The 18,502-nt window shown below is 37.5% G+C and overlaps 7 protein-coding genes across 7 annotated transcripts; 1 reads left to right on the forward strand and 6 right to left on the reverse strand.

Moving 5' to 3' along the window:
• Positions 1-104: 104 nt before the first annotated feature.
• LOC108736072 (trypsin delta/gamma-like protein CG30031) lies at positions 105-1,332 on the forward strand. Its single transcript, XM_018468356.2, has 4 exons — positions 105-218; positions 305-644; positions 712-917; positions 981-1,332. Exons 1-4 carry the CDS (start codon positions 170-172, stop codon positions 1,268-1,270), a joined length of 885 nt encoding a protein of 294 aa, XP_018323858.1. The 5' UTR covers positions 105-169; the 3' UTR covers positions 1,271-1,332.
• Positions 1,333-2,479: 1,147 nt separating this feature from the next.
• Positions 2,480-3,681, reverse strand: LOC108736071 (chymotrypsin-2-like). The gene is made up of 4 exons (XM_018468355.2): positions 3,570-3,681; positions 3,169-3,508; positions 2,898-3,103; positions 2,480-2,811 (listed from the first exon to the last, which is right to left on the reverse strand). The coding sequence occupies exons 1-4, from the start codon at positions 3,616-3,618 to the stop codon at positions 2,513-2,515; spliced, it is 894 nt and encodes a 297-aa protein (XP_018323857.1). The 5' UTR covers positions 3,619-3,681; the 3' UTR covers positions 2,480-2,512.
• Positions 3,682-4,788: 1,107 nt separating this feature from the next.
• On the reverse strand, positions 4,789-5,989 carry LOC108736074 (trypsin-1-like). The gene is made up of 4 exons (XM_018468358.1): positions 5,878-5,989; positions 5,455-5,797; positions 5,181-5,383; positions 4,789-5,098 (listed from the first exon to the last, which is right to left on the reverse strand). The coding sequence occupies exons 1-4, from the start codon at positions 5,924-5,926 to the stop codon at positions 4,833-4,835; spliced, it is 861 nt and encodes a 286-aa protein (XP_018323860.1). The 5' UTR covers positions 5,927-5,989; the 3' UTR covers positions 4,789-4,832.
• Positions 5,990-7,168: 1,179 nt separating this feature from the next.
• Positions 7,169-8,455, reverse strand: LOC112906533 (chymotrypsinogen B-like). Its single transcript, XM_025980800.1, has 4 exons — positions 8,344-8,455; positions 7,872-8,214; positions 7,598-7,800; positions 7,169-7,529 (listed from the first exon to the last, which is right to left on the reverse strand). Exons 1-4 carry the CDS (start codon positions 8,387-8,389, stop codon positions 7,264-7,266), a joined length of 858 nt encoding a protein of 285 aa, XP_025836585.1. The 5' UTR covers positions 8,390-8,455; the 3' UTR covers positions 7,169-7,263.
• A 1,429-nt stretch (positions 8,456-9,884) lies between these two features.
• LOC112906504 (serine protease 53-like) lies at positions 9,885-13,838 on the reverse strand. Its single transcript, XM_025980733.1, has 8 exons — positions 13,735-13,838; positions 13,309-13,654; positions 13,034-13,236; positions 12,687-12,948; positions 10,997-11,019; positions 10,588-10,918; positions 10,314-10,516; positions 9,885-10,245 (listed from the first exon to the last, which is right to left on the reverse strand). Exons 1-8 carry the CDS (start codon positions 13,781-13,783, stop codon positions 9,980-9,982), a joined length of 1,683 nt encoding a protein of 560 aa, XP_025836518.1. The 5' UTR covers positions 13,784-13,838; the 3' UTR covers positions 9,885-9,979.
• Positions 13,839-14,497: 659 nt separating this feature from the next.
• LOC108736030 (chymotrypsinogen B-like) lies at positions 14,498-15,728 on the reverse strand. The gene is made up of 4 exons (XM_025980799.1): positions 15,620-15,728; positions 15,198-15,540; positions 14,924-15,126; positions 14,498-14,839 (listed from the first exon to the last, which is right to left on the reverse strand). The coding sequence occupies exons 1-4, from the start codon at positions 15,666-15,668 to the stop codon at positions 14,574-14,576; spliced, it is 861 nt and encodes a 286-aa protein (XP_025836584.1). The 5' UTR covers positions 15,669-15,728; the 3' UTR covers positions 14,498-14,573.
• A 1,463-nt stretch (positions 15,729-17,191) lies between these two features.
• Positions 17,192-18,428, reverse strand: LOC112906532 (chymotrypsin-like protease CTRL-1). The gene is made up of 4 exons (XM_025980798.1): positions 18,317-18,428; positions 17,894-18,236; positions 17,620-17,822; positions 17,192-17,535 (listed from the first exon to the last, which is right to left on the reverse strand). Exons 1-4 carry the CDS (start codon positions 18,363-18,365, stop codon positions 17,270-17,272), a joined length of 861 nt encoding a protein of 286 aa, XP_025836583.1. The 5' UTR covers positions 18,366-18,428; the 3' UTR covers positions 17,192-17,269.
• Positions 18,429-18,502: the final 74 nt, after the last annotated feature.

Here is an 18,502-nt window from a genome sequence, read left to right on the forward strand (position 1 = left end):
AAAAGTGCATTTCAGATAAATAATTAATCTAACGTTAATCAAATATGGATATCTGTAAGTGGCTTACAATTTGTCTTGCACTTAGAGATTACTTTCGTTCATATAAATAAGAACCGGACTCTTCCGGCTGCACAGTGATTTGGTTGGATCCATTTGACGAGCTTTTACAATGAAATTCCTCGTTGTTCTATTAGGCCTTGTCTGCGCCTTAGCCCATGGTGAGTTTTTTACTTCAATTTATTCAATTATATATTTAGCTGTTTGTTCGTTCTACATCTATTAATGCGTTTTAATATTTGAATAGGGGCACCAAACGTAGAGAAGGTGGTAGATTCGCCCCGTCCAGCTTTCTCAAAAGATATAGAAATCATACCATCTGACAATACCAGGATAACAAACAGTGATCGTGCATTTAGAGACCAATTCCCTTACCAGGTTTCTCTAGAATGGGGTTATCTTGAATCGCCCTCCCATCTCTGCGGTGGCAGTCTCATTTCAGAATCGGTGGTACTCACGGCTGCCCATTGTATTGAAAGTTATGGTACGTATACGATAGCTGCTGGACTTCTTAATCGAGGCGAAACTACTGCAACATCTCAAAGACGAAGCGTTGACACCATTGTAGTTCACGAAAACTGGCCTGGGTAATTAATTAATCACGATCTTTATTGGTTGTGGTTTTTATTCATTTTTATTTTTTTCTCTTTGTAGCGAAGGCCCGGCTCCATATGACATTGCCCTCGTAAAAGCAGTCTCACCTTTCACTTTGACTTCTTCCGTTCAAACTGTTGGAATTCCTAGTCAGGGTATCGTTCCCTCTGGAACTGGCATCGTTTCTGGATGGGGCAGAACGTTTTATAATTCTGTTCTCCCAACCGTCTTGCAATACGCAAATCTACGAATCATAACAAACAACGGTTAGTGAAATACCCAATTCTAACTGCAGTAATTATTGCTGATACAAAAATCTTTCTCTGTAGAATGCGCTCAAAATTTGATCAACGTGTTGGGATATACCAGTGCTTTGGACGATACCCAAATTTGTACCAGTGCACGCGTTACTGGTCAAACAGGAAGGGTATCAGTTTGCAGTGGTGATTCTGGTAGTCCATTGGTCCAAGGGTATGTTCAGGTGGGTATTGTCTCTTGGGGTATCACACCATGTGGCACCACTTACGCTCCATCTGTCTACACAAGAGTTTCTACCTATTCTGACTGGATTAACGATAGACTTGCAGAGTTGAGCTCTGCCGCTCCTTCAACCGTTTAAATATATACATTCATAATATTGTACTCAAAACGAAACAATAAACAAAATCACTTACAAATAAATAACGTCTGTTATTTAAACGTTTATAATTAGGTAATCTAATTCTAATAATGTTACGGTTTTGAGGAATTTCAAATATACTCTAGCAAATTGTTTTAAATAACCGAGGGAGTGGAGGGACGAAACCAATCCCCCTATTTTAAAAATAAGGGCTATCTAGTAGTAAATATTCTTGGTACTTGTTTTATGTAGTTTTGGTTCCAACGAAAAGGTCGCGGACCGAGAATTTTGAAGAAGAGACATGGAGCATTTGAGGATTGTTATACAGTACTAATTATTGGACTACCTTCTGAAACTTACTCCTCATACACTTCACCAGTTGAACATATCAAAAGCAACGTTTAAAGCCAACACAAGAACCTTTTTAATAAAACGTTGTCCCCTAGTTCAAAATGTAAATGCCACAAACTTTTGATAAGACCACTCATCACATATGCATCACCTATTTGCAGGAATACTAGCCTACCAACCACGGTAAAGGGAAACGCTCAGAAAATCCGAAAGTCACTGTCTTTGTTTGTGTCTACCTTAACTATTTCAAAAACCAAAATGCAAATCAGTAATTCTGTACCGAAATAATTTCCAACAAGGACCAAGTCCCTACAATATACAACTTCATAACATCAAACGCAATTCCATGAATTAGTAAAGGCTTTCGCAGCCAGTTGGTGATCTGATGCTGTCCTGATTCTGACTAAAAGCCGTTGTCTGGATCTTGGATGAATCGGAGATGGAAGGACTTCTAAAGAAGCTCGCCACTCGTGCTAGAGAAACGTTAGGAAGTAACTCCAACCGATAACGGCTTTTAGAGTCGAATCAGAGCAGCATCAGATCTTTTCCCAAATAATTTTAGTCTTAAAGAGAACACAGATTTTCGGAATACTTCTCATCCCATTCCTTTACTGTTTTGATAAACGTGATGCAAACCACATCCCCGTACTATACCATTTTCCAAAAACCCCAGCCAACAGATTTGCAGATGACTTTCAACAAATACTCCCGCACAATTCCTGACACTGACTGTTATGACTTCCACCGATTCAATAATAGATACATATTGATGACTCGCAAAGGATGTGAAATCTATTGGTCAAATTATAGAAAATGGAAACGAAGCGTATATGAATTGGTAAATAATAAATTTTCAAATAAAAGACGTTATTTATTTGTAAGTAATTTTATTTATTCATTGTCGATGCCCGAAGGAACGGCAGACCGTAACTGCTCAAGTTTATCGTCAATCCAGTCAGAATAGGTAGAAACTCTTGTGTAGACAGATGGGGCAAAGGTGGTGCCGCATGGTGTTAAACCCCAAGAGACGATACCCACTTGAACATAGCCTTGGACCAATGGGCTACCAGAGTCACCACGGCAAACGGACACCCTTTTTGTTTGATCAGAAACGCGTGCGCTTGTACAAATTTGGGTATCGTCCAAAGGATCGGAATATCCCAGTTGATTGATTAAACTTCGGGCGCACTCTACAGAGAAAGACATTTTTTTGATCAGTAATAATTACTGTAGTTATTTCGTGTTTGTAACATTCAGAACTAGATATTCCACTAACCGTTATTTGGTAGGATTTGTAGATAGGCGTGTTGCAGGACGGTTGGGAGAACAGAATTATAAAACGTCCTTCCCCATCCAGAAAGAACGGCGCTTCCAGAAGGAACGACACCTTGGGCAGGTAGTCCAACAACCCGGACGGAAGAGGTCAAGATGAAGGGCGAGGCTACCTTTATTAGGGCAATATCAAATGGAGCCGGGCCTTCGCTGAAAAGCGAAGAAAATGGTATTATACGAAGCATTATCGAAGAAGATCGTAATTTATTAATTACCCGGGCCAATTTTCGTGAACGACAATACTGTCAACATTTCGTCTTTGAGCAGATGAGCTATTTTCGCCTCGATTGAGGATTCCAGCAGCGATGATATAGGTACCGTAGTTTCTGATACAACTAGCAGACGTGAGTACCACCGATTCCGTAATGAGACTACCACCGCAGAGGTGGGTGGGTGACTGATTGTTACCCCACTCTATGGAAACCTGGTAAGGAAATTGGTCTCTAAAAGCACGTTCACCTTGTGTTATCCTGGTATCGTCGGATGGTAAGATTTCTATATCTTTTACGTAAGCTGGATGGGGTGAATGTACCTTTTCTGATAGGTTTGGTGCCCCTGAAAACGTATTAATCATAAGAAAGAACGAACCTACATAAATTATTGTAATGAAACTTACCATGCACCGAGGTACAAAGAAGGCCTAAAAGAACAACGAGTAACTTCATTCTGAAATTGTCAATGCATCCAATGATATTCAATAAAATCACTGTGCAACTTGAATCTCTCGGCTCTTATTTATATGAAGAAAACTAATCTCATTGTCAGTTTAAGTACAAACGACTCATACTTGTAGATACTTTTGATTAACATTTGATTGATTGTGTAAAATGTCTCGTTTTTTTCTACATGATAACGTTTCCCAACAACCCAAAAATTCGTTTCAAAAATAAAATACGTATGCTTTCTTTTAATAAAACCTTTCAACCATGCAGAATTCTGGGGACCCTTCTGTAAGGACAAGGGTAATCCCTCACTGCAATAATTAATAAAATATTCCTGCAAAACGTCTGCGTCCCATATGCCTGGCATTTCTGTATGTACTGTTAAATTCATTCATGAATTTCCCACTCTAAGTAATGTATTACCAAAAGGAAGTAAAAGAACTTGCTCCAAAATTTTAGACGAAATACAATTGAAAAATTGCCTGGCGAAGAACCAATACTTTTTTGTTTTCTGGAAACGAAACAGAACGAATATTTTCGTTAATGAATACAGTTAGCGGAAAACTTATTATTAGTAAAAGTTGATTATTACGTGTCACGCTATATTGTTGTTGCGTAAACTTTTATCTTATCATAACCAAAAGCCAGATTTACCTAGTCAAAAAATGTTATCCACTCAAGTAGGAATTTTAATTTAAAAATAAAAACTCAATGATTTCAGTAATTTACGTATTTTTGTATACGGATGATTTAAGTACATCCACGACACACATGCAGTCCTTCACAGTCACAATTTCACAACTCTAGAACCCCTCCTTTACGGTCGTTGTATTAGCCAGAATTCGCGAAAGGTTGGGCAGGGGGAGTTAAATTAATAACATAAACATGAGTAAAAGTATGAAGATTGGAAAAAAACTTTGGCGGTTGTTGTAGAACAAACAGAATAGCTCAAAACCCCAACGCCAAAACACGACACTGTAGTTGTCCGAAGCACTTTTCGGTAACAAAGTTACCTTCTTTACCTTAGTAAAAGAGTTTACTTCAGTCCCTGAAGAAGGTAACTTTGTTACCGAAAAGTGCTTCGGACAACTACAGTGTCGTGTTTTGGCGTTGGGGTTTTGAGCTATTCTGTTTGTTTTATGAGTAAAAGGTTGTTTAAATGAACAGACGCTATTTATTTCTTAGTCTTAGTTTAATAGTCAAAGGAGCAGCATATTTCACAACTGTGCAAGTTGAGCGTTAATCCAATCCACATAGAGGGAAAGTTTTACGTAAACGGATGGTGTTCTAGTAGTGCCGCATGGTGTGATACCCCAAGAGATAATACCCACTTGGACATAGCCTTGGACAAATGGACCACCGATGTCACCATCGCAAACTGACGTCTTTTCATTTCCATCAGACTCAGTAGCACTGGTACAAAATTGGGTATCGTCCAAAGGACTGGAAGATCCGACATAACTGATCAATGTTTGAGCGCAATCTAAAGAAAGATATTTTTGTTGATTAGTAATAATTACTGTATGGTTATGAATGTACAAATTTGAAGTGAGGGTTCCACTAACCCCTGTTAGATATAATTCGTACGGCGGCGTATGTCAGAACGTCTGGGCGAACAGAATTATAAAACGTCCTTCCCCATCCACTAATGATGCCAATTCCAGAAGGATTGAGTCCTCGTTTAGGAAGTTGAACAGGCTGAACGGAAGAAGTAAACACGAAGGGTGAGTCCACCTTTATTAGGGCAATGTCATACAGGCCTACTCTACTGTTGAAGGGTGAACAAAATGAAATTAATTAAAAAACGTAATCGATAAAGTTCCGTAGTTAATTAATTACTTGGAATACTTTTCGTGAATGACAAATTTGTCGACACCTCGCCTTTGAGCAGATACGCCCTTTCTAACTCGATTGAAAATTCCAGCAACGATGGAATAGGTACCGTAGTCATAACGACATTGGGCAGCCGTGAGTACCACCGATTCTGAAATGATGCTACCACCGCAGAAGTGTTCGGTCGGTTCATTGTCACCCCACTCAATGGAAACCTGATAAGGGAATTCATCGACGAAAGCGTCCTCACTGTTGGTTATCCTGGTGTCCTCACTGTCGGATGGCAGGGTTTCTAAATCATTTGCATAAGCCGGATGGAGTGAGTCTACCTTTACTACGTTCGGTAACCCTATTCAGTTATTAAATAAAATGAATAATAAAAGGACAAATACTTGAATAATGAATTAAATTAATTGTAGTAATACTTACCATGGGCCAAGGCACATACAAGGCCAAAAAGGACAACAAGGAACTTCATTGTAAACTTGGAAATCTATCCAAACTACTGCAGGTACTGCTCGAATCTTTCGGCTTTAATTTATAAGAAGGAAACTTATCTCGGCCAAGACATGTCACATAAACACTTGTAGATATATTTAATTAAAATCGATGTTCTATCTTTTTGTAAAATCTTTTTCTTGTTGAAGATAATGGAATGAAGGAAAAATTAATTAAAAACACAATGATTCATCTAAGCAATTAGATCAAAGTACTGTGATTTGATATTTTTGTAGGTACTTATCATTATTAAGAAAACGCGTGTTGTTGAGTCATGATGTCTGTTATTCTATGTTGAGATAAATCAAAGAATTGTTTAAATTTAGTAATTCTCTTCTAAATTGTCACATGTCAATTCTGCCTAATCTAAAAATGTTGTTACTATTAATCAAGTATTGTGTGAAATTGTTTTTTGGCAGTTGTTAATGTTTACTTAGAAACTAGACGGAATGTATTTTTTCTTGATTCGACAGTTATTTTGTTGTAAACTAATTTTGTAACTTTTTACAAAATAAAATTCTTTTTACATCGAAAGTTATTCTTGGAGATACCACGGATATAATACCAACAGGTTATGGGCCCAGANGACAGTTATTTTGTTGTAAACTAATTTTGTAACTTTTTACAAAATAAAATTCTTTTTACATCGAAAGTTATTCTTGGAGATACCACGGATATAATACCAACATTCTATTTTGGTCACCTCTAGCAAAATTGTATTTTGGCTCTATGTCCCTTCTAGTTGTAATGATGAAATGAAGGGGTTAGTTATATATTATCCCGTACAATAAAATTGCAGCATATGGTTTTAAAAGTTTGCAAAAGACTAAAATACTTGCAGGTTAATCTACTTTGAATGCAATAGTAATGCTGCTGTTTTTGATAGTAGGCTGTTGTAGTGCTTGAGATGATCTTTTCGTTTAGACCTTTTTCAGTAGGGTTAGGGTGATGATTTTGGTTAAACATCTGATCTTTAGCCAAGAAATTGGTGAAATTAAGCGGTAGCTCCTGCTGGTGCATATAACTGTTTATGGATTCTAATTAGTTCAAGGACCTATCACTGCAATGCTTAAATTCTGTGCGCAACATTTAGTCAGCTGGAACTGTACTGAAAGTCCAAAGAACTTCGATTCAGCTTATATTACGGTTGTCGTATTAGTCAGAATTTGCGAAAGGTTGGCGGGGAAGTTAAATTAATCACATAAAAATGCGTAATCGATTGTTTAAATGAACAGACGTTATTTATTTCTGAGCAATTTTATTGAATACATCTGTTTGGGTACAGATTTATTTAAATAGTTATGTGAGCAACAGATCTCACAACTGTGCAAGTTTATCTTTAATCCAATCCACATAAAGGGAAACTTGTACGTAAACGGATGGCGAAATAGTAGTGCCACATGGTGTTATACCCCAAGAGATAATACCCACTTGGACAAAGCCTTGGACAAATGGGCCACCGAAGTCACCATCGCAAACTGACGTCCTTCCTGTTCTACCAGTCACAGTAGGACTGGAACAAAATTGGGTATCGTCTAAAGGTCTGGAAGATCCAACAACACTGATCAACGTTTGAGCGCAATCTAGAGAAAGAGATTTTTTATAGATTAGTAATGATCACTGTATAGTTTAAAGTGAGGGTTCCACTAACCCCTGTTAGATATAATTCGTACGGCGGCGTATGTCAGAACGTCTGGGCGAACAGAATTATAAAACGTCCTTCCCCATCCACTAATGATCCCAATTCCAGAAGGAGTGACTCCTTGTTTAGGAAGTTGAACAGCTTGAACGGAAGAAGTAAACACGAAGGGTGAGTCCACCTTTATTAAGGCAATGTCATATATGCCTCTTCTACTGTTGAAGGGCGAACAAAATGAAATTAATTAAAAAGCGTAATCGATAAAGGTCCGTAATTATTTAGTTACCCAGAAAACCTTTCGTGAATGACAAATCTGTCGACACCTCGCCTTTGAGCAGATTCGCTTTGTCTGACTCGATTGAAAATTCCAGCAACGATGGAATAGGTACCATAGTCATAATGACATTGGGCGGCCGTGAGTACTACCGATTCTGAAATGATGCTACCACCGCAAAAGTGTCTGGGGGTTTCATTGTCACCCCACTCAATGGAAACCTGGTAAGGGAATTGGTTTTCGAAAGCGTTCTCACTTGTTGTTATCCTGGTGTCGTCACTGTCGGATGGCAGGGTTTCTAAATCCTTTGCATAAACCGAACGAAGTGAGTCTACCTTTACTACATTCGGTAGCCCTATACAGTTATTAAAACACATTAATATAAAAGGGACAAATACTTTTATAATGAATTAAATTAATTGTAATAATACTTGCCATGGGCTAAGGTACATACAAGNATTAAATTAATTGTAATAATACTTACCATGGGCTAAGGTACATAAAAGACCAAAAAGGACAACAAGGAACATTTTAAACTTGGAAGTCTATCCAAACTACTGTAGGTACTGCTCGAATATTTCGGTTTTAATTTATATGAAGGAAACTTATCTCGGCCAAGACAAGTCACATATACACTTGTAGATATATTTAATTAAAATCGATCAATTGCTTAAAATGGAAAAATAAAAAAGGCACATGTTCTATCTTTTTGCAAAATCTTTTTCTTGTTGAAGATAATGGAATAAAGGAAAATTTAATTAAAAACACAATGATTCATCTAAACAATTAGATCAAAGTACTCTGATTTGATATCTTTTGTATGTACTTATCCTTATTATGGTGGTGTATTAAACACAAATTCGTACATCATGAAAAGGCGTGTTGATGAGTCATGATATCTCTTATTCTATTTTGGTCAGCTCTAGCAAAATTGTATTTTGGCTCTATGTCCCTTATAGTTTTAAGTACAACGATTAAATGAAGGGGTTAGTTATATATTATCCCGTACAATACAATTAGGTAGTTATGATACTGATTTTTTGCTCACCCTGCAGCATGTGGTTTTAAAAGTTTGCAAAAGACTAAAATACTTGCAGGTTAATCTACTTTGAATGCAATAGAAATGCTGCTGTTAAAAAAAACTGAAAAACGTTTGGGTGTTTCAATACCATCAGCTACTAATGCTGGCGGACGGGCAGTCTCTCCTGACTACGCCGGGGACTAGAAAGTAAGGTTCCCTTCAGTCTCCTTATAGGAATCGTGAGGATATGTGAATGGTGATTGGGGTGAAAAAGATGAGGTGTGAAGACAAAAGAAGACTGTTAACTCAAGTATTTATAGTGACATAGAATCGTAGGCAATTCCTGATGTTAGATCCATTCGTGGTATCTCGGGGAGTCGCTGAGAAATACAGCATAGAACAAACGTCGTAATACTTGTAAAGTTTTTTACCAAACAATAGCGGATGGTCCGATGTTTATGAATGTTACAAGTCTGCTCTCTTTCATAATCTGTGTGGTTTTTTGTAATTGGTATTGGCTGCATCTTAGTTTTTGCCATTTGATCAAGGAGAGTGTTGAGCATTAATATTTTAAAAATTGACTTCGTACCAGGGCCAGGGTGTTAGTTTTTTATTAACTTGACTTATACGGTCACTGTAAAGATTTGTTTCTTAACTGATTTTAATAGTGGGCTGTTGTAGTGCTTGAGATGATCTTTTCGTTTAGACCTTCTTCAGTAGGGTTAGGGTGATGATTTTGGTTAAACATCTGATCTTTAGCCAAGAAATTGGTGAAATTAAGCGGTAGGTCCTGCTGGTGCTTATAACTGTTTATGGATTCTAATTAGTTCAAGGACCTATCACTGCAATGCTTAAATCCTGTGCGCAACATTTAGTCAGCTGGAACTGTACTGAAAGTCCAAAGAACTTCGATTCAGCTTATATTATGGTTGTCGTATTAGTCAGAATTTGCGAAAGGTTGGCGGGGAAGTTAAATTAATCACATAAAAATGCGTAATCGGTTGTTTAAATGAACAGACGTTATTTATTTCTGAGCAATTTTATTGAATACATCTGTTTGGGTACAGATTTATTTAAATAGTTATGTGAGCAACAGATCTCACAACTGTGCAAGTTTATCTTTAATCCAATCCACATAAAGGGAAACTTGTACGTAAACGGATGGCGAAATAGTAGTGCCACATGGTGTTATACCCCAAGAGATAATACCCACTTGGACAAAGCCTTGGACAAATGGGCCACCGAAGTCACCATCGCAAACTGACGTCCTTCCTGTTCTACCAGTCACAGTAGGACTGGAACAAAATTGGGTATCGTCTAAAGGTCTGGAAGATCCAACAACACTGATCAACGTTTGAGCGCAATCTAGAGAAAGAGATTTTTTATAGATTAGTAATGATCACTGTATAGTTTAAAGTGAGGGTTCCACTAACCCCTGTTAGATATAATTCGTACGGCGGCGTATGTCAGAACGTCTGGGCGAACAGAATTATAAAACGTCCTTCCCCATCCACTAATGATCCCAATTCCAGAAGGAGTGACTCCTTGTTTAGGAAGTTGAACAGCTTGAACGGAAGAAGTAAACACGAAGGGTGAGTCCACCTTTATTAAGGCAATGTCATATATGCCTCTTCTACTGTTGAAGGGCGAACAAAATGAAATTAATTAAAAAGCGTAATCGATAAAGGTCCGTAATTATTTAGTTACCCAGAAAACCTTTCGTGAATGACAAATCTGTCGACACCTCGCCTTTGAGCAGATTCGCTTTGTCTGACTCGATTGAAAATTCCAGCAACGATGGAATAGGTACCATAGTCATAATGACATTGGGCAGCCGTGAGTACCACCGATTCTGAAATGATGCTACCACCGCAGAAGTGTTCGGGCGGTTCATTGTCACCCCACTCAATGGAAACCTGGTAAGGAAATTCGTTTTCGAAAGCGTCCTCACTGGTTGTTATCCTGGTGTCGTCACTGTCGGATGCATCCTTTGCAAAAGTCGGATGAAGTGAGTCTACCTTTACTACGTTCGGTAGCCCTATACAGTTATTAAGACATTAATACAAAACGGACAAATACTTTTATAATGAATTAAATTAATTGTAATAATACTTACCATGAGCTAAGGCGCATACAAGGCTAAAAAGGACAACGATGAGCTTCATTTTAGACTTGGAAATGTATCCCAACTACTGTGAATCGTTCGGCTTTAATTTATATAGAGGAAACTTATCTTGACTAAGACAAGTTACGTATGCCCTTGTAGATATATTTAATTAAAATCGATTAATTGTTTAAAATGGATACTTTGTCTCTTTTCTCTACATAGTAAGGCTTATCAATAACCGTACATTTCATTGGAAAAATAAAAAAGGTACATGTTCTATCTTTTTGTAAAATCTTTTTTTTTTGTTGAAGATAATGGAGTGAAGAAAAATTTAATTAAAAACAATGATTCATCTAAACAATTAGATCAAAGTACTGTGATTTGATATCTCTTGTATGTACTTATCATTATTAAAATAGTGTATCAAACCAAAATTCGTACATAATGAGAGAGCGTATTGATGAGTTGATATTTTTTATCCTATATTGGTTAGCTGTTGGAAGATTGTATTTTCGTTTTATTTCCCTTCTTGTTCTAAGTACAACAATTAAATGAAGAGTTAATTATATATTATCGTATACAATACAACTGGGTACTAGTTTTAAAAGTTCGCAAAGAACTGAAATACCTGCATGATAATCTACTTTCGATACAATAGTAATGCTGTTGTAAAAAAAAAACTAAAAAACGTTTGGGTGTTTCAATTCCATCAGCTACTAATGTTGGTGGGCGAGCAGCCCCTTCGGACTACGCAGGGGAGTAGAAACTCTTCCACCTTTTAGGAATCGTGAGAGTGGGTGGATGGCGATTGGGGTGAAAAAGATGAGGTGTGAAGACTGTTAACTCAACCATTTATAGTGACATGGAATCGTTGTCAGTTCCTAATGTAAGATCCACTCATCGTGGTATCTCGGGGGATCGTTCAGAAATAGAGCATAGAACAAACGTCGTGATACTTGTAAACTCTTGTACTAAACAATGACAAATGGTCCGATATTTATGAATGTTACAGGTGTGCTTCGTAGTCTATGTGCTTTATTTGTGATTGGTATTTGCCGCATATTGGTTTTGGCCATTTGGTCAAAGACAGTTTTGAGCATTAATGTTCTAAAAAATGATTTGGTACCAGGCCCACGGTGTTCGTTTTGTATTAACTTGGATTATACTGTTTCTATGATGCGTATTATTATTATTAATTGATTTTTATAGTGGGTTGTTGTAGTGTCTACTATGTTAGGTATTTAGTTCAGGTGACCTTTTCGACTGGCTCTTCTTTGAGAGGGTTAAGGGCAAAGATTTTAGTTAATCATCTGACCCTTACCTATGTTGTTACTGACATAAAGCGGTAGCTTCTGTTGCCGGATATAACTGATCGTAACCCGGGGTTGTGTTCTGTGGTTCAAGCACGTATCACTGCAACGCTTCGATCCTGCATTTTTCCAACTCGGGCAATCGAAGTCCATAATCTCCCGGAACTGTGCTGAATGCCCGAAGGACTTCGATTCATCTTATGTTAGAGCTATCGTATTAGCCAGAATTTGCGAAAGGGTGCAGAGGGTGTTATGTTAGCAATATGAAAGTGGGTAATCGGTTCATTAAATAAACAAACAAACATTGTTTTTTTTTGAGCAGTTTTATTCAATGCACCGTGTTGTATACAGATTTACTTATGTGGTTGAACAGGGGCAGCAAACCTTACAATTGTGCAAGTTTATCGTTAATCCAGTCAGAATAAAGAGAAACTTTTGTGTAGACCGATGGGGAAAAAGTGGTTCCACATGGTGTGATGCCCCAAGAAATAATGCCCACCTGAACAAAGCCTTGGACCAGTGGGCCACCAGTGTCACCTTCGCAAATTGACGTTCTTCCCGTTCTACCACTCATGCGAGCACTGGTACAAAATTGGGTATCGTCCAAAGGACTGGAAGATCCGACGTTACTGATCAATGTTTGAGCGCACTCTAGAAAAAGATTTTTTTGGTTTATTAGTAATAATCACTGTATAGTTTATGAATGTGTAACATTTATAATGAGGGTTCCACTAACCGCTGTTTGTTATAATCCGTACGGTAGCGTATTGCATGATGCTTGAGAGAGCAGAATTATAAAACGTCCTTCCCCATCCAGAAACGACGCCGGTTCCAGAAGGAGCGAGTCCTTGTCTAGGAATTCGAATAGGTTGAACGGCAGAGGTCAACTCGAAGGGTGAGTCCACCTTTATTAGGGCAATGTCATATATGCCTCTTCTACTGTTGAAGGGCGAACAAAATGAAATTAATTGCGAATGTTAAATCGGTAAACTTCCATCATTAATTAATTACCCATAAAAATTTTCGTGAATGACAAATTTGTCAACACCTCGCTTTTGAGTATATTCGCTTATTCTGGCTCGGTTGAGAATTCCAGCAACGATGGAATAGGTACCATCGCTATGGTAACATTGAGCAGCCGTGAGTACCACCGATTCTGAAATGATACTACCACCGCAGTGGCGGGTGGGCGTTTCGATGTTATCATCCCACCGAATGGAAACCTGGTAAGGGAATTGGTCTTCGAAAGCGTTCTCACCGTTTGTTACCCTGGTACCGTCACTATCGGATGGCAGGGTTTCTAAATCATTTGCATAAGCCGGATGGAGTGAGTCTACCTTTACTACGTTCGGTAACCCTATACAGTTATTAAAACATATTAATATAAAAGGGACAAATACTTTTATAATGAATTAAATTAATTGTAATAATACTTGCCATGGGCTAAGGCGCATACAAGGCCAAAAAGGACAACGAGGAACTTCATTGTAAACTTGGAAATGCATCCAAACTACTGTACTGCGTGAATCTTTCGATTTTAATTTATATGAAGGAAACTTATCTCGACTAAGTCAAATTACGTACGTACTTGTAGATATGTTTAATTAAAATCGATAAATTCTTTAAAATATATACTTTGTCTCTTGTTTCTACATAGGAAGGCTTTTCAATAACTCTAAAATTCATTGGGAAAATAAAAAAGGTACATACTCTATCTTTTTGTAAAATCTTTCTTTTGTTGAAGATAATGGAGTGAAGGAAAATATAATTAAAAACACAATGATTCATCGAAACAATTAGATTAAAGTACTGTGATTTGATATTTTTGTAGGTACTTATCATTACATATTAAATTAGTGTATCAAACAAAAATTCATACATTATGATAGAGCGTGTTGATGAGTCTTGATTTATTTTATCCTATTTTGGTTAGCTGTGGGAAGATTGTATTTTCGCTTTATTTCCCTTCTAATTGTAACTACAACAATGAAATGAAGAGTTTGGTTACATATTATCCCGTACAATACAATCGATCCATCAAACAAGTCCACAGGTAGCTGGAACTGCGCTGAAAGTCCAAAGGACTTCGATTCACCTTATATTAGGGTTTTCGTATTAGTCAGAATTGGCGAAAGGTTGGGGGAGAGCTAAGCTAATAACACATAAATGCGTAATCGGTTGTTTAAATGAACAGACGTTATTTAATTCTGAGCAATTTTATTCAATACATCCGCTTGGGTACAGATTTATTTAAACAGTCAAAGGAGCAGCACATCTCACAACTGTATAAGTAGAGAGTTAATCCAATCCAAATAGTTAGAAACTCTTACGTAAACGGATGGCGAACTAGTAGTGCCACATGGTGTAATACCCCAAGAGATAATACCCACTTGGACAAAGCCTTGGACAAATGGGCCACCGATGTCACCATCGCAAACTGACGTCTTTCCTGTTCTACCAGTCACAGTAGGACTGGAACAAAATTGGGTATCGTCTAAAGGTCTGGAAGATCCAACAACACTGATCAACGTTTGAGCGCAATCTAGAGAAAGAGATTTTTTATAGATTAGTAATAATCACTGTATAATTATGAATATGTAACATTTAAAGTGAGGATTCCACTAACCCCTGTTAGGTATAATTCGTACGCTGGCGTATGTCAGAACGTCTGAGAGAACAGAATTATAAAACGTCCTTCCCCATCCACTAATGACGCCAACTCCAGAAGGAATTGTTTTTCGTTTAGGAAGTTGAACAGGTTGAACGTAAGAGTTAAACACGAAGGGTGAGTTCACCTTTATTAGGGCAATGTCATACAGGCCTACTCTACTGTTGAAGGGCGAACAAAATGAAATTAATTATAAAGCGTAATCGATAAAGGTTTGTAATTAATTAATTACTTAGAATAGCTTGAGTGAACGTAAAATCTGTCAACACGTCGCCTTTGAGCAGTTTCGTTTTTTTTGGCTCGATTGAAAATTCCTGCAACGATGGAATAGGTACCATAGTTATAACGACATTGGGCAGCCGTGAGTACCACCGATTCTGAAATGATGCTACCACCGCAGAAGTGTTCGGGCGGTTCATTGTCACCCCACTCAATGGAAACCTGGTAAGGGAATTGGTTTTCGAAAGCGTCCTCACTGTTTGTTATCCGGGTGTCATCACTGTCGGATGGCAGGGTTTCTAAATCATTTGCATAAGCCGGATGGAGTGAGTCTACCTTTACTACGTTCGGTAATCCTATACAGTTATTAAAACATATTAAAAAAAAAGAACAAATACATTAATAATTGATTAAATTAATTGTAATAATACTTACCATGGGCTAAGGCACATACAAGGCCAAAAAGGACAACGAGGAACTTCATTTTAAACTTGGAAATGTATCCAAACTACTGTGAAATGTGAATCCTTCGGCTTTAATTTATATCAAGGAAACTTATCTCGGCCAAGACAAATTACGTACACACTTGTAGATATATTTAATTAAAATCGATTAATTGTTTAAAATGGATCCTTTGTCTCTTTTTTTCTACATTGGAAGGCTTTTCAATAACTCTAAAATTCATTGGAAAAATAAGAAAGGTACATATTCTATCTTTTTGTAAAATCTTTTTTTTTTGTTGAAGATATTGGAGTGAAGGAAAATTTAATTAAAAACACAATGATTCATCTAAACAATTAGATCAAAATACTGTGATTTGATATCTTTTGTATGTACTTATCCTTATTATGGTGGTGTATTAAACACAAATTCGTACATCATNAATTATCATTATTAAATTAGTGTATCAAACAAAAATTGGTACATTATAAAAGTGCGTGTTGTTGAGTGTTGATATTTTATTCTATTTTAGTTAACTGTGGGAAAATTGTATTTTGGCTTTATTCCCATTCTAGTTGTAAGTACAACAGTGAAATAAAGTGGTTAGTTACGTATCTACTTTGGATGCAATAGTAATGATGTAAAAAAAAAAAACTAAAAAACGTTTGGGTTCCCATCAGCTACTAACGCAGCCCCTCCGAACTACGCCGGGGAGCAGGAAGTAAGGTCCTCTTCAGTCTCCTTTAAGGAATCGTGAGGATATGTGAATGGTGATTGGGGTGAAAAAGATGAGGTGTGAAGACAGAAGAAGACTGTTAACTCAACCATTTATGGTGACATGGAATCGTTGTCAGTTCCTGATGTAAGATCCACTCGTGGTATCTCAGTAGATCGCTCAGAAATAGAGCATAGAACAAGCATCGTGATACTTGTAAAGTCTTCTACTAAATAATGATGGATGATCCGATATTTAAGAATGTTACAAGTCTGCTCTCTTCCATAATCTATCTATTTTCCGCATGCTGGTTTTTTCAATTTGATCAAAGACAGTTTTGAGCATTAATATTTTAAAAATTGATTTGATACCAGGGCCAGGGTGTTGGATTATACTGTTTATATAATATATTATGATTGTTAACTGATTTTTATAGTGGGTTGTTGTAGTATCTACTCTGGTGATCTTTTCCAAGTGATCTTTTCGACTGATGGATCTTCTTTGGGAGGATTAGGTGGAAGTTATATAATCGCCTCAGCCTTATCTAAGTTATTGCTAAAATAAAGCAGTACCTAGCTCCTGTTGCTTCATATAACTGATTCTAACCCGGGGTTGGGTTCTGTGGATTCTAACTGGTTCAAGCACCTATCACTGTAACGCTTCGATCCTGTATTTTACCAACTCGGGCAATGGAAGTCCACAATCTCCCGGAACTGTGCTGAGTGCCCGAAGGACTTCCATTCATCTTATATTAGGGCTATCGTATTAGCCAGAATTTGCGAGAGGATAGGGAGGGGGTTATTTTAGCAACATTAAAGTGAGTAATCGGTTGATTAAATGAATAGACATTATTTATTTCTGAGCAATTTTATTCAATGCACCGTTTGGTGTACAGATTTACTTATGTGATTAAAGAGGAGCGGCAAACCTCACAATTGTGCAAGTTTAGCGTTAATCCAGTTAGAATACGTAGAAACTTTTGTGTAGACCGATGGAGAAAAAGTGGTTCCACATGGTGTGACACCCCAAGAGATAATGCCCACCTGAACAAAGCCTTGGACCAGTGGGCCACCAATGTCACCTTCGCAAATTGACGTTCTTCCCGTTCTACCAGTCACGCGAGCACTGGTACAAAATTGGGTATCGTCCAAAGGACTGGAAGATCCAACATTACTGACCAATGTTCGAGCGCACTCTAGAGAAAGATTTTTTTGTTTATCAGGAATAATCACTGTATAGTTTATGAATGTGTAACATTTAGAATGAGAGTTCCACTAACCGTTGTTTGTTATAATCTGTACGGTAGCGTATTGCATGATGCTTGCAAGAACAGAATTATAAAACGTTCTTCCCCATCCAGAAACGACGCCGGTTCCAGAAGGAGCGAGTCCTTGTCTAGGAATTCGGACAGGTTGAACGGAAGATGTCAACTCGAAGGGTGAATCAACCTTTATTAGGGCAATGTCATATAGACCTACTCCACTGTTGAAGGGTGAACAAAATGGAATTAATTAAAAAACGTAATCGATAAAGTTCCATAATTAATTAATTACCCAGAAAACCTTTCGTGAATGACAAATTTGTCGACACCTCGCCTTTGAGCAGATTCGCCATTTCTGGCTCGATTGAGAATTCCAGCAACGATGGAATAGGTACCATAGTCATAATGACATTGGGCAGCCGTGAGTACCACCGATTCTGAAATGATACTACCACCGCACAGGTGGGTGGGCGTTTCATTGTCACCCCACTGAATGGAAACCTGGTAAGGAAATTCGTCTTCGAAAGCGTTATCACCGTTTGCTACCCTGGTATCGTCACTGTCGGATGGCAGGGTTTCTAAATCCTTTGCATAGACCGAACGAAGTGAGTCTACCTTTACTACGTTCGGTAACCCTATACAGTTATTAAAACATATTAATATAAAACGGAGAAATACTTGAATAATTAATTAAATTAATTGTAATAATACTTACCATGGGCTAAGGCACAAACAAGGCCAAAAAGGACAACAAGGAACTTCATTTTAAACTTGCAAAGATATCCAAATCACTGTACTATCCGAATGTTTCGGCTTTAATTTATATCAAGAAAACTTATCTCGGCATAAGTACATGACGGCTTACGTGCGCACTTATAGATATATTTAATTATTAACAATC

This window comes from Agrilus planipennis, unplaced genomic scaffold (genome assembly GCF_000699045.2).
Source record: "Agrilus planipennis isolate EAB-ADULT unplaced genomic scaffold, Apla_2.0 scaffold8, whole genome shotgun sequence".
Classification (NCBI taxonomy): domain Eukaryota; kingdom Metazoa; phylum Arthropoda; class Insecta; order Coleoptera; family Buprestidae; genus Agrilus; species Agrilus planipennis.